The sequence below is a fragment of the Neoarius graeffei genome, chromosome 16 (assembly GCF_027579695.1).
Source record: "Neoarius graeffei isolate fNeoGra1 chromosome 16, fNeoGra1.pri, whole genome shotgun sequence".
NCBI classification, from domain to species: Eukaryota; Metazoa; Chordata; class Actinopteri; order Siluriformes; family Ariidae; genus Neoarius; species Neoarius graeffei.
This window is the reverse complement of record NC_083584.1, coordinates 54,085,392-54,102,750: the sequence shown is the minus strand read 5'-3', so window position 1 is coordinate 54,102,750 and position 17,359 is coordinate 54,085,392. Positions and strand designations below refer to the sequence as shown.

At 41.7% G+C, this 17,359-nt stretch overlaps 1 protein-coding gene across 1 annotated transcript; it reads left to right on the top strand.

Annotated features, from left to right (window-relative positions):
• Window positions 1-15,755, top strand: hoxa3a (homeobox A3a). Its single transcript, XM_060942264.1, is given in 4 exon segments — window positions 1-96; window positions 3,292-3,468; window positions 3,470-3,596; window positions 14,998-15,755. Coding segments are annotated over 4 exon segments (1,158 nt in total).
• The last annotated feature ends 1,604 nt before the right edge of the window (window positions 15,756-17,359 follow it).

Below are 17,359 nucleotides of genomic sequence, written 5' to 3'. Positions count from 1 at the left end.
ATGCAGAATGCAACCTCTTGTGACAGTCTGGCCATTTACAGTGGCTTCTCCAGTCAACGTGTAAATGCATTGGGTTATGATGCCAATCAGCAGAACTACAACCCTGATTCCAAAAAAGTTGGGACAAAGTACACATTGTAAATAAAAACGGAATGCAATAATTTACAAATCTCAAAAACTGATATTGTATTCACAATAGAACATAGACAACATATCAAATGTCGCAAGTGAGACATTTTGAAATTTCATGCCAAATATTGGCTCATTTGAAATTTCATGACAGCAACACATCTCAAAAAAGTTGGGACAGAGGCAATAAGAGGCTGGAAAAGTTAAAGGTACAATAAAGGAACAGCTGGAGGACCAAATTGCAACTCATTAGGTCAACTGGCAATACAGTGCCTTGCAAAGGTATTCATACCCCTTGAACTTTTTCACATTTTTTCACCTTACAACAATGAACTAAAAAGTTTTTTTATTGAGATTTTATGTCATAGACCAACACTGAGTAGCACATAATTGTGAAGTGAAACAAAAATGATAAATGGTCTTCAAAATTTTAAACAAATAAAAATCTGAAAAATGTGGTGTGCATTAGTATTCAGCCTCCTGTCCTCTGATACCTCTAAATACAATCCAGTGCAATCAATTGCCTTCAGAAGTCATCTAATTAGTTAATAGACTCCTACTGTGTGTAATTTACTCTCAGCATAAATACACTTGTTCTGTGAAGGCCTCAGTGGTTTGTTAGAGAACACTGAAGAACAAACAGCATCATGAAGACCAAAGAACTCACCAGACAGGTCAGGGATAAAGTTCTGGAGAAGTTTAAAGCAGGGTTAGGTTATAAAAAAATATCCCAAGCTCTGAACATCTCAAGAAGCACTGTTCAATCCATCATTCAAAAATGGAAAAAGTATGGCACAACTCCAAACCTACCAAGACATGGCCATCCACCTAAACTGATGGAGCAAGCAAGGAGAGCACTGGTCAGAGAAGCAGCCAAGAGGCCCATGATCACTCTGGAGGAGCTGCAGAAATCTACAGCTCAGGTGGGAGAATCTGTGCACAGGACAACTATAAGTCGTACACTCCACAAATCTGGCCTTTTTGGAAGAGTGGCAAGAAGAAAGCCATTGTTGAAAGACAGGCATAAGAAGCCATGTAGGGGACACAGCAAACATGTGGAAGAAGGTGCTTTGGTCAGATGAGACCAAAGTTGAACTTTTTGGCCTAAATGCAAAGCGCTATGTGTGGTGGAAAACTAACACTGCTCATCACCCTGCACACACCATCCTCACTGTGAAACATGGTGGTGGCAGCATCATGCTATGGGGATGCTTTTCTTCAGCAAGGACAGGGAAGCTGGTCAGAGTTGATGGGAAGATGGATGGAGCTAAATATAGGGCAATCCTGGAAGAAAACCTGTTGGAGGCTGCAAAAGACTTGAGACTGGGAAGGAGATTCACCTTCCAGCAAGACAATGACCCTAAACATACAGCCAGAGCTACAATGGAATGGTTTAGATCAAGGAATATTCATGTGTTAGAATGGCCCAGTCAAAGTCCAGACCTAAATCCCGAGCATCTGTGGCAAGACTTGAAAATTGCTGTTCACAGACGCTCTCCATCCAATCTGGCTGAGTATGAGCTATTTTGCAAAGAAGAATGGGCAAAAATTTCAGTGTCTAGATGTGCAAAGCTGGTATAGACATACCACAAAAGACTTGCAGCTGTAATTGCAGCAAAAGGTGGCTCTACAAAGTATTGATGCAGGGGGGCTGAATTGTAGAGCCACGCATCACATTTTTCAGATTTTTATTTGTTTAAAATTTTGAAGACCATTTATCATTTTTGTTTCACTTCACAATTATGTGCAACTCTGTGTTGGTCTATCACATAAAATCTCAATAAAAAACTTTTAAGTTCGTGGTTGTAAGGTGGAAAAATGTGAAAAAGTTCAAGGGGTATGAATACTTTTGCAAGGCACTATAGGTCATTAACATGACTGGGTATAAAAAGAGCATCTTGAAGTGGCAGCGGCTCTCAGAAGTAAAGATGGGAAGAGGATCACCAATCCCCCTAATTCTGCACCGACAAATAGTGGAGCAATATCAGAAAGGAGTTCAACAGTGTAAAATTGCAAAGAGTTTGAACATATAATCATCTACAGTGCATAATATCATCAAAAGATTCAGAGAATCTGGAAGAATCTCTGTGCAAAAGGGTCAAGGCCGGAAAACCATACTGGGTGCCCGTGATCTTTGGGCCCTTAGACGGCACTGCATCACATACAGGCATGCTTCTGTATTGGAAATCACAAAATGGGCTCAGGAATATTTCCAGAGAACATTATCTGTGAACACAATTCACCGTGCCATCCGCCGTTGCCAGCTAAAACTCTATAGTTCAAAGAAGAAGCCATATCTAAACATGATCCAGAAGCACAGACATCTTCTCTGGGCCAAGGCTCATTTAAAATGAACTGTGGCAAAGTGGAAAACTGTTCTGTGGTCAGATGAATCAAAATGTGAAGTTCTTTTTGGAAATCATGGATGCCGTGTCATTCAGACTAAAGAGGAGAAGGATGACCCAAGTTGCTCAGTTCAGAAGCCTACATCTCTGATGGTATGGGGTTGCATTAGTGTGTGTGGCATGGGCAGCTTACACATTTGGAAAGACACCATCAATGCTGAAAGGTATATCCAGGTTCTAGAGCAACATATGCTCCCATCCAGATGACGTCTCTTTCAGGGAAGACCTTGCATTTTCCAACATGACAATGCCAAACCACATACTGCATCAATTACAGCATCATGGCTGCGTAGAAGAAGGGTCCAGGTACTGAACTGGCCAGCCTGCAGTCCAGATCTTTCACCCATAGAAAACATTTGGCGCATCATAAAACGGAAGATACGACAAAAAAGACCTAAGACAGTTGAGCAACTAGAATCCTACATTAGACAAAAATGGGTTAACATTCCTATCCCTAAACTTGAGCAACTTGTCTCCTCAGTCCCCAGACGTTTACAGACTGTTGTAAAAAGAAAAGGGGATGTCTCATAGTGGTAAATATGGCCTTGTCCCAACTTTTTTGAGATGTGTTGTTGTCATGAAATTTAAAATCACCTAATTTTTCCCTTTAAATGATACATTTTCTCAGTTTAAACACTTGATATGTCATCTATGTTCTATTCTGAATAAAATATGGAATTTTGAAACTTCCACATCATTGCATTCCATTTTTATTTACAATTTATACTTTGTCCCAACTTTTTTGGAATCGGGGTTGTACTTCTCAGTCCTTCATGTGGCAAGTGATGACCAACAACCAGCCTGTTCCTTGCAGTCCTCCACTGGCTCTGTTACACTTCACAAATCTAAAGGCTGTTCACAAACCAAAAGAACCCAAGATACACTAGGACCCAATGATCGACTGTCTCCTAATAGCCTATACCAAAACTCATGTACGTAATAGACAAAATGCAAAGAAGGCAGGACACAGTTCCCTAACATCAGCCCCTGTCAAGCAAATCTTACCCTGAATGAAAGAGTCACATCACACCAAGGAGCAAAAATCAAGTATCACAAGATCAGGTGATGACAACAATAAATCCAATAAGTCTGAAGGTCTGCATACACATATGGCCTTCCAAATGTACAAAGAAACAAACACATGAATAAAAACAAAAATAATGTAGGCTATCACCCCAAATGTGTTTAGCCACATAGAAAAAAAATATATATACATACTAAACATTTGAAAGTGAATGGAAGTGATGGACGCAGAGGGAGAAACGATGACTGCCAAGGGCTTCATGTTGTAATAGTCAAGAATGTTGGCATGAATTTAGTAATGCACAGTGTAGTTGCCTCTCGTCTTTAACACTATACAAACAAACAAACAAACATACAGTATAGGAGTGCAAAGTATTGTTCTGCCTACTCAGTTCATATCAAGCCTTGGTTCTTTCTGGCTGCTTATCGTATTTCTGACCCTTTTGCTATTTCTCTCATGTTTTTGCTCTTTGCTACATTGTTTGCCAATTGCCTGACCCTAACTTGTTTACCGACTCTGATTCTAGTCGCTCGTTTTGGCTTTGTTGACAGTCTGTACTCTGCTCTCCTCTGTGCATACATCTGTAAGTGCCTGCGTTCTAATAAGATACTTCACCTAACATGGATGTAGCGGAGGATGCTAAACAGACTGCTCTGAACGCGCAGGGGTGTTTACTAGGAGAACATCAACAGATGCTCGCTGACCTCAACACTTGGATGACACAACTCGCAACTGTGATGTCTCAGGCCCTCCTAGCATGCCCTGAGTCTCCCCCTAGCCCAGCGCTGCAACTCTTCACACTGGAGAAGTTCGCTGGAGACGCCATTGCATGTTAAGGTTTTTTACTTCAATGTTCTATGTATTTCACCACCATGCCTAATCTATCTGATGAGCACAAGTTTGCTAAGTTCCTATCCTTTCTCACTGGCAAAGCACTACACTGGGCAACTGTCATTTGGGACAAGGGTGGTGAGCAGACTACATCATATGAGCGGTTCCTCTCCCTATTCAAGAGTTTTTGACCATGAACCAGAGGGGATTGAGGTTGGGGAGAGTCTATTTGCCAGCTCTCAAGGTTCTTGAAGTGTTGCTGAGTATGCCCTGGACTTCAGGACATTAGCGACTACCAGTGGATGGAACGATCTAGCCCTGAAAGCAGTTTTTCGGCAAGGTTTGCACCCTGAGATCATTAGTGAACTGGCCTCTAGAGATGAGAACCTCACTCTGGACTCCTTCATTGACTTAGATATTCATCTCGACCAACTGTTAAAACACCAACCCTCTATCCATGAAAGTGCCAGTTCTGTTCAGCCTTCTGAGGACAGCTCACCCATGGAGGTGTCATGCACCAGGTTAACCCATGCTGAGCATGCTAGATGACATAAGGAGGGTTTGTGCTTCTACTGTGAGAGCTCTGAGCATAACATCTGGCACTGTCCTATCCGTCCAGCCCGTGTAGCTCCAGCAGAAACACCAGCAAGATCTACAAGTCCGGTGAGAAAATTGAACTCAAAATCCTTTAAGATTCCAGTCTTACTAAAGGTGGTGTCCTCCACATGTGTCCTTTCTGCTTTTGTTGATTCAGGGGCAGAGAGGAACTTTATCAGCAGTACCATTGTTCAGAAGCTCAATCTGCCTACCACCCCTCTGCACAGTACACTCAGCATTAGGACTATCGATGGAGGACCCATAGGTGATGGTTTTGTCACCACACACATCAGCCCAGTTCAGATTCAAGTAGGAGCATTGCATAAAGAATTCATTTCCCTGTACATGACCACAACAGTTGATCATGACCTTATCCTTGGATATCCCTGGCTTTAGCTGCATGACACTCTGATCTCATGGCAAAGTAAGGAAATTCTTTAGTGGTCACCCATGTGCTTCCAGAGCTGTTTCTCTCATCCTCAGGTCAAAGTATCTTCCACCTCAGTGGAAAGTCCTCAACCAGACTCCATGGACAATGTTCCTGACTGTTACTGGGACCTTTAGGAGGTCTTCAGTAAGGGGAAAGCCTGCAGGCTACCACCACACCAGCCTTATGACTGCACAATTGACCACGTGGTCATATTTATCCTCTATCCCAAAAGGAACACATTGCCATGGAGGCATATATTCAGGAGGCCCTCAAGCAAGGATCTAGCCACCCTTCCAAGTCTCCCACATCTGCTAGTTTCTTTTATGTGGAGAAACGAGGAGGTGGACTAAGACCCTGCATCAATTACAGAGGTTTAAACCAGGACACTGTAAAATACCCTTATCCTCTTCCCCTTGTCCCAGCAGCTCTGGAGCAACTCAGATCTGCTTGGATCTTTTCTAAGTTTGACCTACGCAGCACATATAATCTGATCAGGATAGAGAAGGGTGATGAGTGGAAGGCAGCCTTCAGTGCTACTGCCGGACACTTTAAGTACTGGGTAATGCCTTATGGCCTTTCTTCAGTGCCCAGCATGTTCCAGTGCCTTATCAATGACATGCTACGGGACATGCTAGGTAGATATGCTATCGCTTACATTGATGATATCCTGATCTACTTCTCAGAAATAAAAAGTCACCAGGAACATGTCAGAGCAGTTCTCAAATGGTTACTGAAGAACCATCTCTGTCAAGGCTGAAAAATGTGAGTTTCATCAAAGCCAAATCTCCTTCCTTGGCTATATCATCAGTGCAGAAGGAGTAAGCATGGACTCCTCTAAGGTATCAGCTGTCACTTCCTGGCTGACACCCAAATCAATAAAGGACCTTCAACGTTTCTTGGGCTTCGCAAATTTCTACCGCCGTTTTTTTGGGGGTTTCAGCACTTTGGCAGCTCCCTTAACTGTATTGCTGAAGAAGGGGCCCAAGCACCTACAGTGGAGCCCAGAGGCAGAAGAAGCCTTCAGTCAGCTCAAACTTGCCTTCACTTTGGCCCCTATACTACAGCATCCCGACCCTACTAAGCCGTTCATCGTAGAAGTGGATGTGCCTGATACAGGAGTAGGGGCAATTCTTTCCCAACGCTCTGGGGAGAAACAGAAGCTCCACCCAGTAGTTTTCTTTTCAAATAAACTATCTTCAGCAGAGAGGAATTATGACGTGAGGAACAGAGAACTGCTTGCCATTAAACTGGCCCTCGAGGAGTGGTGACATTGGCTAGAGGGAGCTACTCACCCCTTCATAATCTTCACAGATCACAAAAACCTAGAATGTCTCAGGAAAGCCAAAAGGTTAAATCCACGTCAGGCCAGGTGGGCACTATTTTTCACCTGATTGAACTTCACAATTTCATTCTGTCCAGGTTCCAAGAATACCAAAGCCCTATCCCAGGCTTTTGGTCCATCCCACCAAGATTCAGCTTCTCATCCTATCCTCCCACCACTGTGTTTCATACAATACATCACCTGGGAGCTGGACAAGGAAATGAGGAAGTCATAGCCTCAAACCAGTCCCATTCATCTCCCACCTGGTCTTCTCTATGTACCCAAGTATCTTTACAGCAGACTCATCTGGGCACATGCATCTCCTGTCACAGGGCATCCTGGCAGTCAATGCACTCACCAAATGTTAAAGAACAAGTACTGGTGGGAGAACATGCTCATGGAAATTAACCAGTTCATCACTTCATGTTCTGAGTGTGCCAAAGCAAAGGTTCCTAGAACCCACCCGCCAGCAAATTGTGCCTTCTCCCAATTCCTCAAAGACCCTGGTCACACTTTTCCATTTACTTTATCATGGCTCTTCCTCCCTCACAAGGTAACACCATTATAATGGTGACTATTGACTGATTTTCAAAGGCACTTAAACTCATCCCATTGCCAGGCATCCCCACAGCTTCTCAAACCACAGAGCTTTTGTTTCAGCAAATCTTCAGGTACTATGGCATCCCCGGTGATAGTCAGTGACCCGGGATTCCAATTCATTTCATGTTTTTGGACAAGCTTCATGGAGAGTATCTAAGTCTCACGTAAAGCTATCATCGCCAGTCTAAAGGCCAAGTAGAGAGATCAAATCAGGAAATTGGTTGTTTCCTGAGGATCTATTGCATGCATAACCAGGGGAACTGGGCACGCTTCCTTCCTTGGGCAGAGTATGCACAGAATTCCTTCAAACACTCAGCTACCCAGTTAACACTGCTTCAGTGCGTACTTGGCTACCAACCATCCTTGTTTCCCTGGGATGACACACCCAGCTAGGTACAAGCTGTCTGACTGACTGACTGGTTCACACATAGTCAAACTACCTGGGAGGTCCATCAGTGGCAAGTATAAAGAATATGCGGATAAACATAGAGGAGAGACTCTGAACTTTTCCCCTGGTGACAGAGTATGGGTGGCTACAAAGAACCTGAGAGAACCCAACACATGTAGAAAACTCCAACCAAGCTACATTGGCCCATTCAAAGTTTTGCACTGCATTAATGAGGTATCGTCTTGAACTTCCCCTTCACAGCTGGATATCTCCTACCTTACATGTATCACACCTGAAACCTGTTATCCTGGGCCCCCTTGCCAGCAACACACCAGTCCAGGAGCACCCTACACTCAATCTAGAGGGAGAGCCCATCTACCAGGTAAATAAGATTCTCAACTCAAGACAAAGAAGTGGCCAAGTTGAGTACCTGGTAGATTGGGAAGGATATAGATCTGAGGAACAAAGTTGGGTCATGGCCAAAGACATTGTTGACCTGCTTCTCAAACAAGAATTTCATGCCCAATATCTTGACAAACCAGCACCCAGAGGTAGGGGTCGTCCAAGAAAGAATGTAGCTCCCGGAGGTACTGTAGCTCCTCGGGGGGGTCTGTCAGTAAACTTACTGAAAAGGAACAAGCTACAAACATGGACACTTTGAACTACAGTTCCCATGAAACACAGCACCATCTGTCTTCAGCCTTTTGAAACTCTGCTGTCTCATTTCCTTAATCACCTGTCCCTCTATTTAAGCTCCCCAAACAAACACCAGTGTGAAGTATCATTCTGCCTTGGTCATACCAAGCCTTGTTTCTTTCTGACTGCGGCTCATATTTCTGACCCTTCAGTTCAGTTTAAATTTATTGTCCCAAAGGGAAACTTGTCTTACAGTCAGGTACAGATACACATAAATAGCACACAGATACACAAAGATACACAAAGGAAAACTGACACAAACTAATATAAAGAAACCATCTTACCTATTTATATTCCTTTTGCTATTTCTCTCATGTTTTCGCTCTTTGCCTTCTCTTCCCTACATTGTTCACCGATCGCCTGACTCTTGCTTGTTTACTGACTCTGATGCTAGTCTCTCGTCTTGGCTTTGTTGACAGTCTGTACTCCACTCTCCTCTGTGCATACATCTGTAAGTGCCTGCATTCTAACACCAACATTGCTGTAACCTAATTTAAAAGTAGAGAAGAGGGACTTTTACACTGTCCAGATTGTGGCCATGTTGATTTGACATCACTCCATAAACTGGGAAGGAACTGAGACCACCCTAGTTGACCAGTTGAAATTTCAAATTTAGGGGACGTTTTTGATGGTTATAACCAGTTGTCGATGTGGAAATGCACATTGCAACTCTTTTTTTAAACTGCAGTGCAAACACATTTTTACTTGCAAGTCATGTGCTAACATGGTACACTTGGGAAGGAGACATGGATCAGGTCATGAAGATGCTGTCTGATCTGAACTACTTATGGTTTACAGTTTTTAATTCAAACTGATGCACAGAAATGTTATGTACAAAGCAAATGCTGCAATATGAATTATAGCATAAAACTCTTCAAAAGTATGTTATTATGAATAGTATGAAGTATTATGTAGGTCTATACTTCACACATTTTGGGCATTCCAATTTCATAACATGACATTTTTGCTCATGTCTGTCAATTTGAATTGAATGGTAAAACATTAACACATGCACAGTACAGGTTAGGAAGCATCTTTGCCAACTGTTCCATGGCCACTTCTCAGTTTGCACCCCACACATGTCAATCAAATTGGGCAGGTGATGGGGACCTGGTAAATGTACTGCAATACCAGATGACAAAAGCCTAGATGTGTTTGTGAGACCATCAGAAATTTTGATGGGGGGAAGATTTGTGAATTCTGGTGCAGTCACACAATTATTGAGAATGTATTTTAAAGGTAGACTACCTTTCAGATATTTAAAGTTTAGGTCATAAAAATAATTTTCCCTGACACCCAATTATTTTTGTTTAGTGGACTGAAAGCTACTGAATTTGAATCCCAGACTTCCAATTTTATTAGGATTTGTTCAATAGAACAATTATTGAATTTAGAGCCATGTGGCCCTAAATTCTCTGCTATTTTTTTTTCTTGCTTCACCATGACTCACAGGCTTTCGTCTAAACGGGGGAACAGGGGCGCTGCGCCCTCTTACTCTCAGCGTGCGCCCCCTTACCGACTCCGTGAAAACATCCCAGCAACACTACGTGACAATGTGTCTGATCATCAAATACGTTATAATTGCTCCAAAAATATTCCAATCATAGTAGCTACACCGCCAGACGGTGCAAAAACAATCTGAATTGGCGTTTTCCAGACTGAGGCGCCATGTTGTTTAGTTGTTTACTTGTCGCGGCTGCTCTCGCGAGATTTGCCATGGGTTACATACAAGGTCAGCTGACTTGTAGAGCGAGATTTCTCGAGACTGAATGACCTTTCACCCACCGGCGCGGGAGCTTTTGACAGAAGTAGTTCGCGAGTTGTTTTTGTTGACACTTGGGCATTTAAAGATGTCATCCCGCGGCACAAAGCGGAAGAAAGCCAAAGACTGTCCGGGGCAGAAGATGATTAGGCCAAAAAAAAAAAAAAGTGTGTTTCCGGTAACATGAAATACTAAAATAAGGTCAGTAGGTAGGAAAGTTTTTTTTTTCTTAATTTTTTTTATTTTGTTCGAAAAAATTAACACAAGTAAACATCTTACAAAATAGTATTTTGGCACAGAATCCTTTATACCACACATCATAATAAAATAAGTGTTTTAAATCTTTAAACGAATAAAAAAAATATTGCGAGAGTTCGAGTTATGATCTACGGAAGCGATATTTCATGATATTTTCATGTAATAACGTGAAAATAACGTCCTAGGCTAGGCTACTTCCATTAAAAGCAGACGGCCTAGCCTAGCCTACTGTAGAACTTGGGTCGAGCAAAAACATGGCTGAATCCTGAATGACTCCTATTTGTATAAATAGGGGACTACATAGGCGGCAAAATGTAGTGTTTTTCCCTGCCATGGAAGTGCACTTGTATACTGAAAAGGAAGCAATTTGCATTACAGCCTTGAATGAGGATTCAAAATGGCGGCTCGGCTCAGTTTATGCAGGAGGGCTGATAGAAGTGGCGAAACATTTTACTTTTTATCGTTTCTTTCACAACTTGAATGCGTTGAAACAAAAAATTATGACAAACCAACGCCGCTTACACTAAAATATCAAGGGAAATTTGTAATAAAAACTTTACGGTCGGCAATTTCGACGCGGAAATTCTCGATCGGTCGGGTTACCGGAAACACTATTTTTTTTTAAAAATTTGGCCTTACTTCTTTCTTTTTCAATGTTGACAGACAATCTGTTACAATTTCCCTCTCAGATAGCCTCAGAATGTCCCATTGGAGCATTTTTCAAAGGCTTTGCACGGCGGGGGGGGGGACAACCGGCCCCCCCATGGTGAGCGCCCTCATACTAAATTTTTCTAGAAAAAACCCTGACTCAATTCAAGATGCTGTCATGCATCATGTGGTGGGCTTTCCCTGTTCGCACAAGGCACAAGGAAGTGAATGAAACATAACAGAAAGTGAGAAGAAAATACATTATGTTGTGAAGGAAAGGAAAAGCAGGACTAAACTAATAAATAGTTTGGTTCAGTCAGCGAGCACCTCTGTGTGATCAGATGTTTGTTTCACGACAGAATGATGTAAATATCAGTGCATGGTCAAGGTAAACCTGTAGATGACAGTAATGCTACACTGGATGCCAGCTGCTGTAAGACCCAAAAGAAGAAGGAAAAGACACAGAAGCAGGTAAACCTGCATATGCGCACATGGACTTCCTCTGTCTTCTGCCCATGTTACAATATTTGATGTGTCTGGGAGTGAGAAGGGGTTGGTTTATACACGGTAGGGAAATACAGTCTCATCCAAAAGTTTTCGAATAGCCAGGTTAGTTCTTTTGTCATACACCAAAGACTTTAGGGTTTGAGATCAAAACATTCATGAGATGATCGATCAGAAGTTCAGCTTTCGTTTCCTGATATTTACATCTAGATGTGTTAAACACCTTAAAACATGGCAACTTTGGTGGCAGACCACCCACTTTTTAGGTGAACAAAAGTATTGAAACACACTCTTAAAGTAAATAACATTTAGTTGCGTATCCCTTGCTTGCAATAACTGTATCAAGCTTGTGACTGACTGACATTATTAAACTGTTGCATTCTTCTTTTGTGATGCTTTTCCAGGCTTGTAGTGCAGCTTCTTTCAGTTGTTTGTTTTTGAGGGTTTCTCCATTCAATCTCATCTTGAGAAGGTGAAATGCTGATCATTTGGTTTAAAGTCTGGTGGCTGACTTGAGTAGTTTACAACTTTCCACTTTCCTCCCCTGATGAAGTCCTGTGTTGGCAGTGTGTTTTTGGTCATTGGCTTACTGTATGATGAAGTCCCTCCCAATTAGATTGGATGCATTTCTCTGTTTAAAAAAAAAAGCAGACGGAATGCTTCTGTAGACCTCTGAATTCATTCAGAACCATCATGTGGAAAAAAAAATTAGTGAGCCTGATCCAGAAACAGCCATGAAGCCCAAGCCATGACACTACCTCCACTGTGCTTGACTCATGAGCTTGTATGTTTTGGATCATGAACAAATGCTGTCTTTCTAGACCCTTTTTGGCCTTTCCATTACTTTGGTAGAGGTTAATCTTGGTTCCAGAACTTTGTAGGTCATCTCTGGTGTTGTGTGGTTATTTTTATTTATTTATTTAATTTATTTTTGTGAATTCCAACCTGGCCTTCTGATTCTTACTGCTGATGAGTGGTTTGCATCTTCTGGTATAGCCTCTATTTCTGCTCTCAAAGTTGTCTTTGATTGTGATACCTTCACCCCTGCTTATGGAGGTTTTTGGGGTTTTCTTCACAGCTCTGTGTTTTTGTAATCTGCTGTTATTTTCCTTGACCAATCATGGCTGGTTGTTCGTACACTAGTAGTTGCTTTCTTTTTCATGACATTCCAATTTGTTTTATTGGCTATTTCCAATGCTTGTGTAATGGCTCTGATCAATTTTCCTTCTTTTCTCAGCTTCAAAATGGCGTGTTTTTCTCCCATAGACAGCTCTTTGGTCTTCATGTTGGATTATCATTTTTAACAACAAATGCAGTCTTCATAGGTGAAATCCAGGGCTCCAACCAAAATGTTCAGAGCTATTAATTGCAACAATCAATCTAACAGCCATGCCTGGGCAACAAACACCTGTCATTCACATAAAAAAAAAAAAAAGATCACATGAAAAAATGTGGATTCAAACAAACGATGCCATGTTCTGCTTTGTTTAACACATCTAGATTTAAATATCAGGAAATGATAGCTGAAATTCTGAGCTGTTGTCTCATATCCATCAAATCCAAATGTATTTCATCAAACCCCAATGTATAGCAAAAACAAAAGAATTGGCCTTGCTGTTCCAGTACTTTTGGAGAGGACTGTATACTTAAGATTTTCAGCCAAGCACACATTTAATGTCTTTATTCCACTAGGGCTGCATCATTGCCATTGGAGCAATGAGGCAGCCCTCGTGGAATAAAGCAATGATGCAGGCTTCATTTGTTAATGTGGGTCTATATCAGTGGCAGCTGGTAGTCTTTCAAACAGGGGAGGCTGGTCAGTTACGATATTTCCAGATTTTAAAAGAAAAAACACATCAGTTTTGCCCATACTCTTGCCTCTGATCTGGCTGATTGTTGGCAGCGTCACAAACTGTGAAATAACAGGTTCTTTTGGCCCATTAGCCTACTGTCCAATATACATGATGGTGGTGTTGGAGGTGGTGGTGGTTATATTTTAACATTTTATATTTTAAAATTGTGGCATGTTGTTTAAAAATTGACCTCGGCTGTGTTTTTGTTTAAAAATGTTTTCCAAATTGTAGCTGTGTTTAATTCATATCCAGAAAAACATATATTCCAATATAATATACTCAGCATAAACATTTTAAATAGATTCTATATTTTTGGTCCATCCATGACATATTACTAAAGTAGCCTATTTACTGTTGTTGATGTAGGTCACTTGCTGTTAGCCAATTCACTTTCTCGTACCAGGAGAGCTGAAAGGAACGAGTATTATTCCCTACCTTTTTCACCAAGTCAATTTGAGGTGTTGGTCTACCCTGCTCTTTAATTTTAATTTTTTCCTCGAAAGGAAGACTGGCAAATGGCTTCGCCAAAATTAAATCAGCAATGCTTGGCATCCATGCGCAGCTTTCTTGCTAGCTGACTAGCCCCCTCAAGTTCAAGTTCAGTCACTCAAATAAACGACATTTCTGGAACTAAGATAGCAAACTTGACAACACTATATTTACACTTTATTTACAATGAAAATATATACAAACTAAAAAAGCTGGTAGAAACCATATGTAATGAATGAAATCGAAATGTAAGCCGATCTCTTACAATACACCACAGCACTTGCGAATCCGCATGGGACTGAACTGATGTTGCCAGATACTGCTGACGTTATCCAGCCCAAAACATGTTCAAAACCCGCCAAAATGCACTTAAAACCGCCCAATCTGGCAACACTGTACCGCTGCCTGTCTATAGTTGAAACGAGCTGTCAATCAAAGAAAATATCTGGCCGCTTTCACCAATCACCAGTCTCCTCGTGGAAACTGCCATGTCCCTCCCATATGAGGCTCGGAGTCCATGGGCGGGCATTTTCGCAGTACTTGTCCAATAACCGTCTTGCATTTTGAGATTGAAAAGCGCATAGCTCCCAAATGCCGTTGAAGTCCACTGAGGCTGGGAGTCCGTGAGACTCCGTGGGCGGGCATTTTCGCAGTATTTGTCCAATAATCGTCTTGCATTTTGAGATTGACAAGCACATAGCTCCCAATCCACTGAGGCTGGGCTGCATCGCGCTGTCACGAGGGGGAAAAACTCACGCACACATTAGGTGAACTGGGGAAAGTTATAACGGAATGATTTCGCACTGTAGTTGGGTTGAGCACATATATTTCTATGATTCTGGATCTGAAATAGCAATGTTATAAGGTCGGCTATAACATAAGCCTAGCGCAATTCATCCTACACGATGTTTGTCATTTTTAGAGGAGGCTGAGCCTCCCTCGTTGTCTTAGAGCAATCGCCCGTGGTCTATATATTTAGAATGTATTTAATGATAGCATTTGTAATAATATTACATCAGTGTTGTTTGACTGTACTGATTTTATCTTTCCTCTGTGTTTTAGACAGCTGTTCAGGAGATAAAAGCCCAACCAACTCTCATACGGCTAAGCGTGCACACACTGCCTACACCAGTTCACAGCTCATCGAGCTAGAGAAAGAACTTCATTTCAATTGCTACCTTTGCCGCTTACGACAGGTCGAGATGGCAAATTTGCCCAGTCTGTCTGAGCACCAAATAAAGATCTGGTTTCAGAATCGCCGAATGAAGTACAAGAAAGATCAGAAGGGACAGTCTCCAAATAGCTCAGTTCTTCCAACTTCAGGTTCTGTGGCCAGGGAAGGAGGATATGTCAGCTCAATACAATCCATGGTAAACGGTGTGCCGTACAACACATTGTCCCCAACAGTTTATTGCAGTGTTCAGAGCAACACCTGTAGCCTGTCTACATCATATCCACAAGCCTTAAGCAGTATGTTGAACAACTGCCCATCTTCTCAAAAGGCATACATGAGAACCAGTTCAGCCATGCCTGAGAGTGACAAGCACCATTTTCAAGGTAACATTCACAATGGTGTGCAAAGGCAAGGCAATAGTGTATATGTAGGTGCTAATGGAACCTTTGTGGATAGCAATGGCAGTAATGGAAGTTCAATTTATTATCTGCCGCAGCACCCTCAAGCTGCTCATGACAGTACAGACTACAATAGTGTAATCAGCATGAGGAACAGCCATAATGATGGTGCATTGGACTTTATACTGCATAACTCTCAGGGAAGAATTCAAGAAATACCTAAACTGACACATCTACAATGTTATTAAATATCTTCACATTATTTATTCACTCACACACATGCTGCTGAATTGATACACCCAAGCTTACTTTTTTTCGTTCTCTTTTCTTGAGTGAGGTAGTTGCCTTTTTTTGTTTTAAAATGGTTGTCTTTTTTAATAGTGTTATATTTTCATATCCTTGACAGACAATAGTGCTTGCATATGAAGTTCTTTATTGCATCTGCATTAGACCCCCCCCCCCCCCCCGTGCATATGAAATAATCTTTAAAAAGGGTATAGTCAAGACATTCTATTGAGGTTTTAAATGAGAAGGATGGTTCTAATAGATTGCTGCTCCACAACTGAAGTTTTCCTCTTTATGTCCATTATTCATATTGTTGTACATGAGGAGAAATGACCGACAACAGGGATGTTTATTTCATCTGGCTTACTTCTCAATCAGGCTGCACAGAAATGTATATTTCGATTTACTCCAATGCATTAAGAATTTCTAGGCTACTCCTTTCTAGTAGGAGTACAGTATTCTGGTATATGAGTTTTCTAATATTATACTATGCAAAGAAAGCATTTAACCATTTTATATATAACACTGAAAAACAGGGCTGCTGGACAAGGAAACAGTTTTATTGACAAATTAACAAACCGCAATTTACTTCATTCAGCTTCTCAACTGGATGCCATGTGTATGTTTCTGGAAAGCTATCTAATGTGACTGTGTGAGCAAGCTGTTTCAAAGCAGTGATGTCATTCTGAAATCAAAAAACTGTTAGGCTACAGTTGGCAAAAAATATGTACGATCACATTTACTTTAGTTCTTAGGTTTGTTACCTCCCAGATAGATCTGAAAAGAAAAGTTCATTGGACAAGCCATCAAAAGCAAGCTATAAAGCAACTTTCATATATTTACAGTGTTTCAGCAAAAAATGGGAGACTTTAAAGGAACAGTCCACCATACTTCCATAATGAAATATGCTTTTATCTGAATTGAGACGAGCTGCTCCGTACCTCTCCGAGCTTTGCGCGACCTCCCAGTCAGTCAGACGCAGTCAGACGCGCTGTCACTCCTGTTAGCAATGTAGCTAGGCTCAGTATGGCCAATGGTATTTTTGGGGGCTGTAGTTAGATGCGACCAAACTCTTCCGCGTTTTTCCTGTTTACATAGGTTTATATGACCAGTGATATGAAACAAGTTCAGTTACACAAATTGAAACGTAGCGATTTTCTATGCTATGGAAAGTCCGCACTATAATGACAGGCGTACTAACACCTTCTGCGCGCTTCGACAGCACATTGATACGGAGCTCAGATATCAATGCGCTGTCGAAGTGCGCAGAAGGTGTTAGTACGCCTGTCATTATAGTGCAGACTTTCCATAGCATAGAAAATCGCTACGTTTCAATTTGTGTAACTGAACTTGTTTCATATCACTGGTCATATAAACCTATGTAAACAGGAAAAATGTGGAAGAGTTTGGTCGCATCTAACTACAGCCCCAAAAAATACCATTGGCCATACTGAGCCTAGCTACATTGCTAACAGGAGTGACAGCGCGTCTGACTGCGTCTGACTGACTGGGAGGTTGCGCAAAGCTCGGAGAGGTACGGAGCAGCTCGTCTCAATTCAGATAAGAG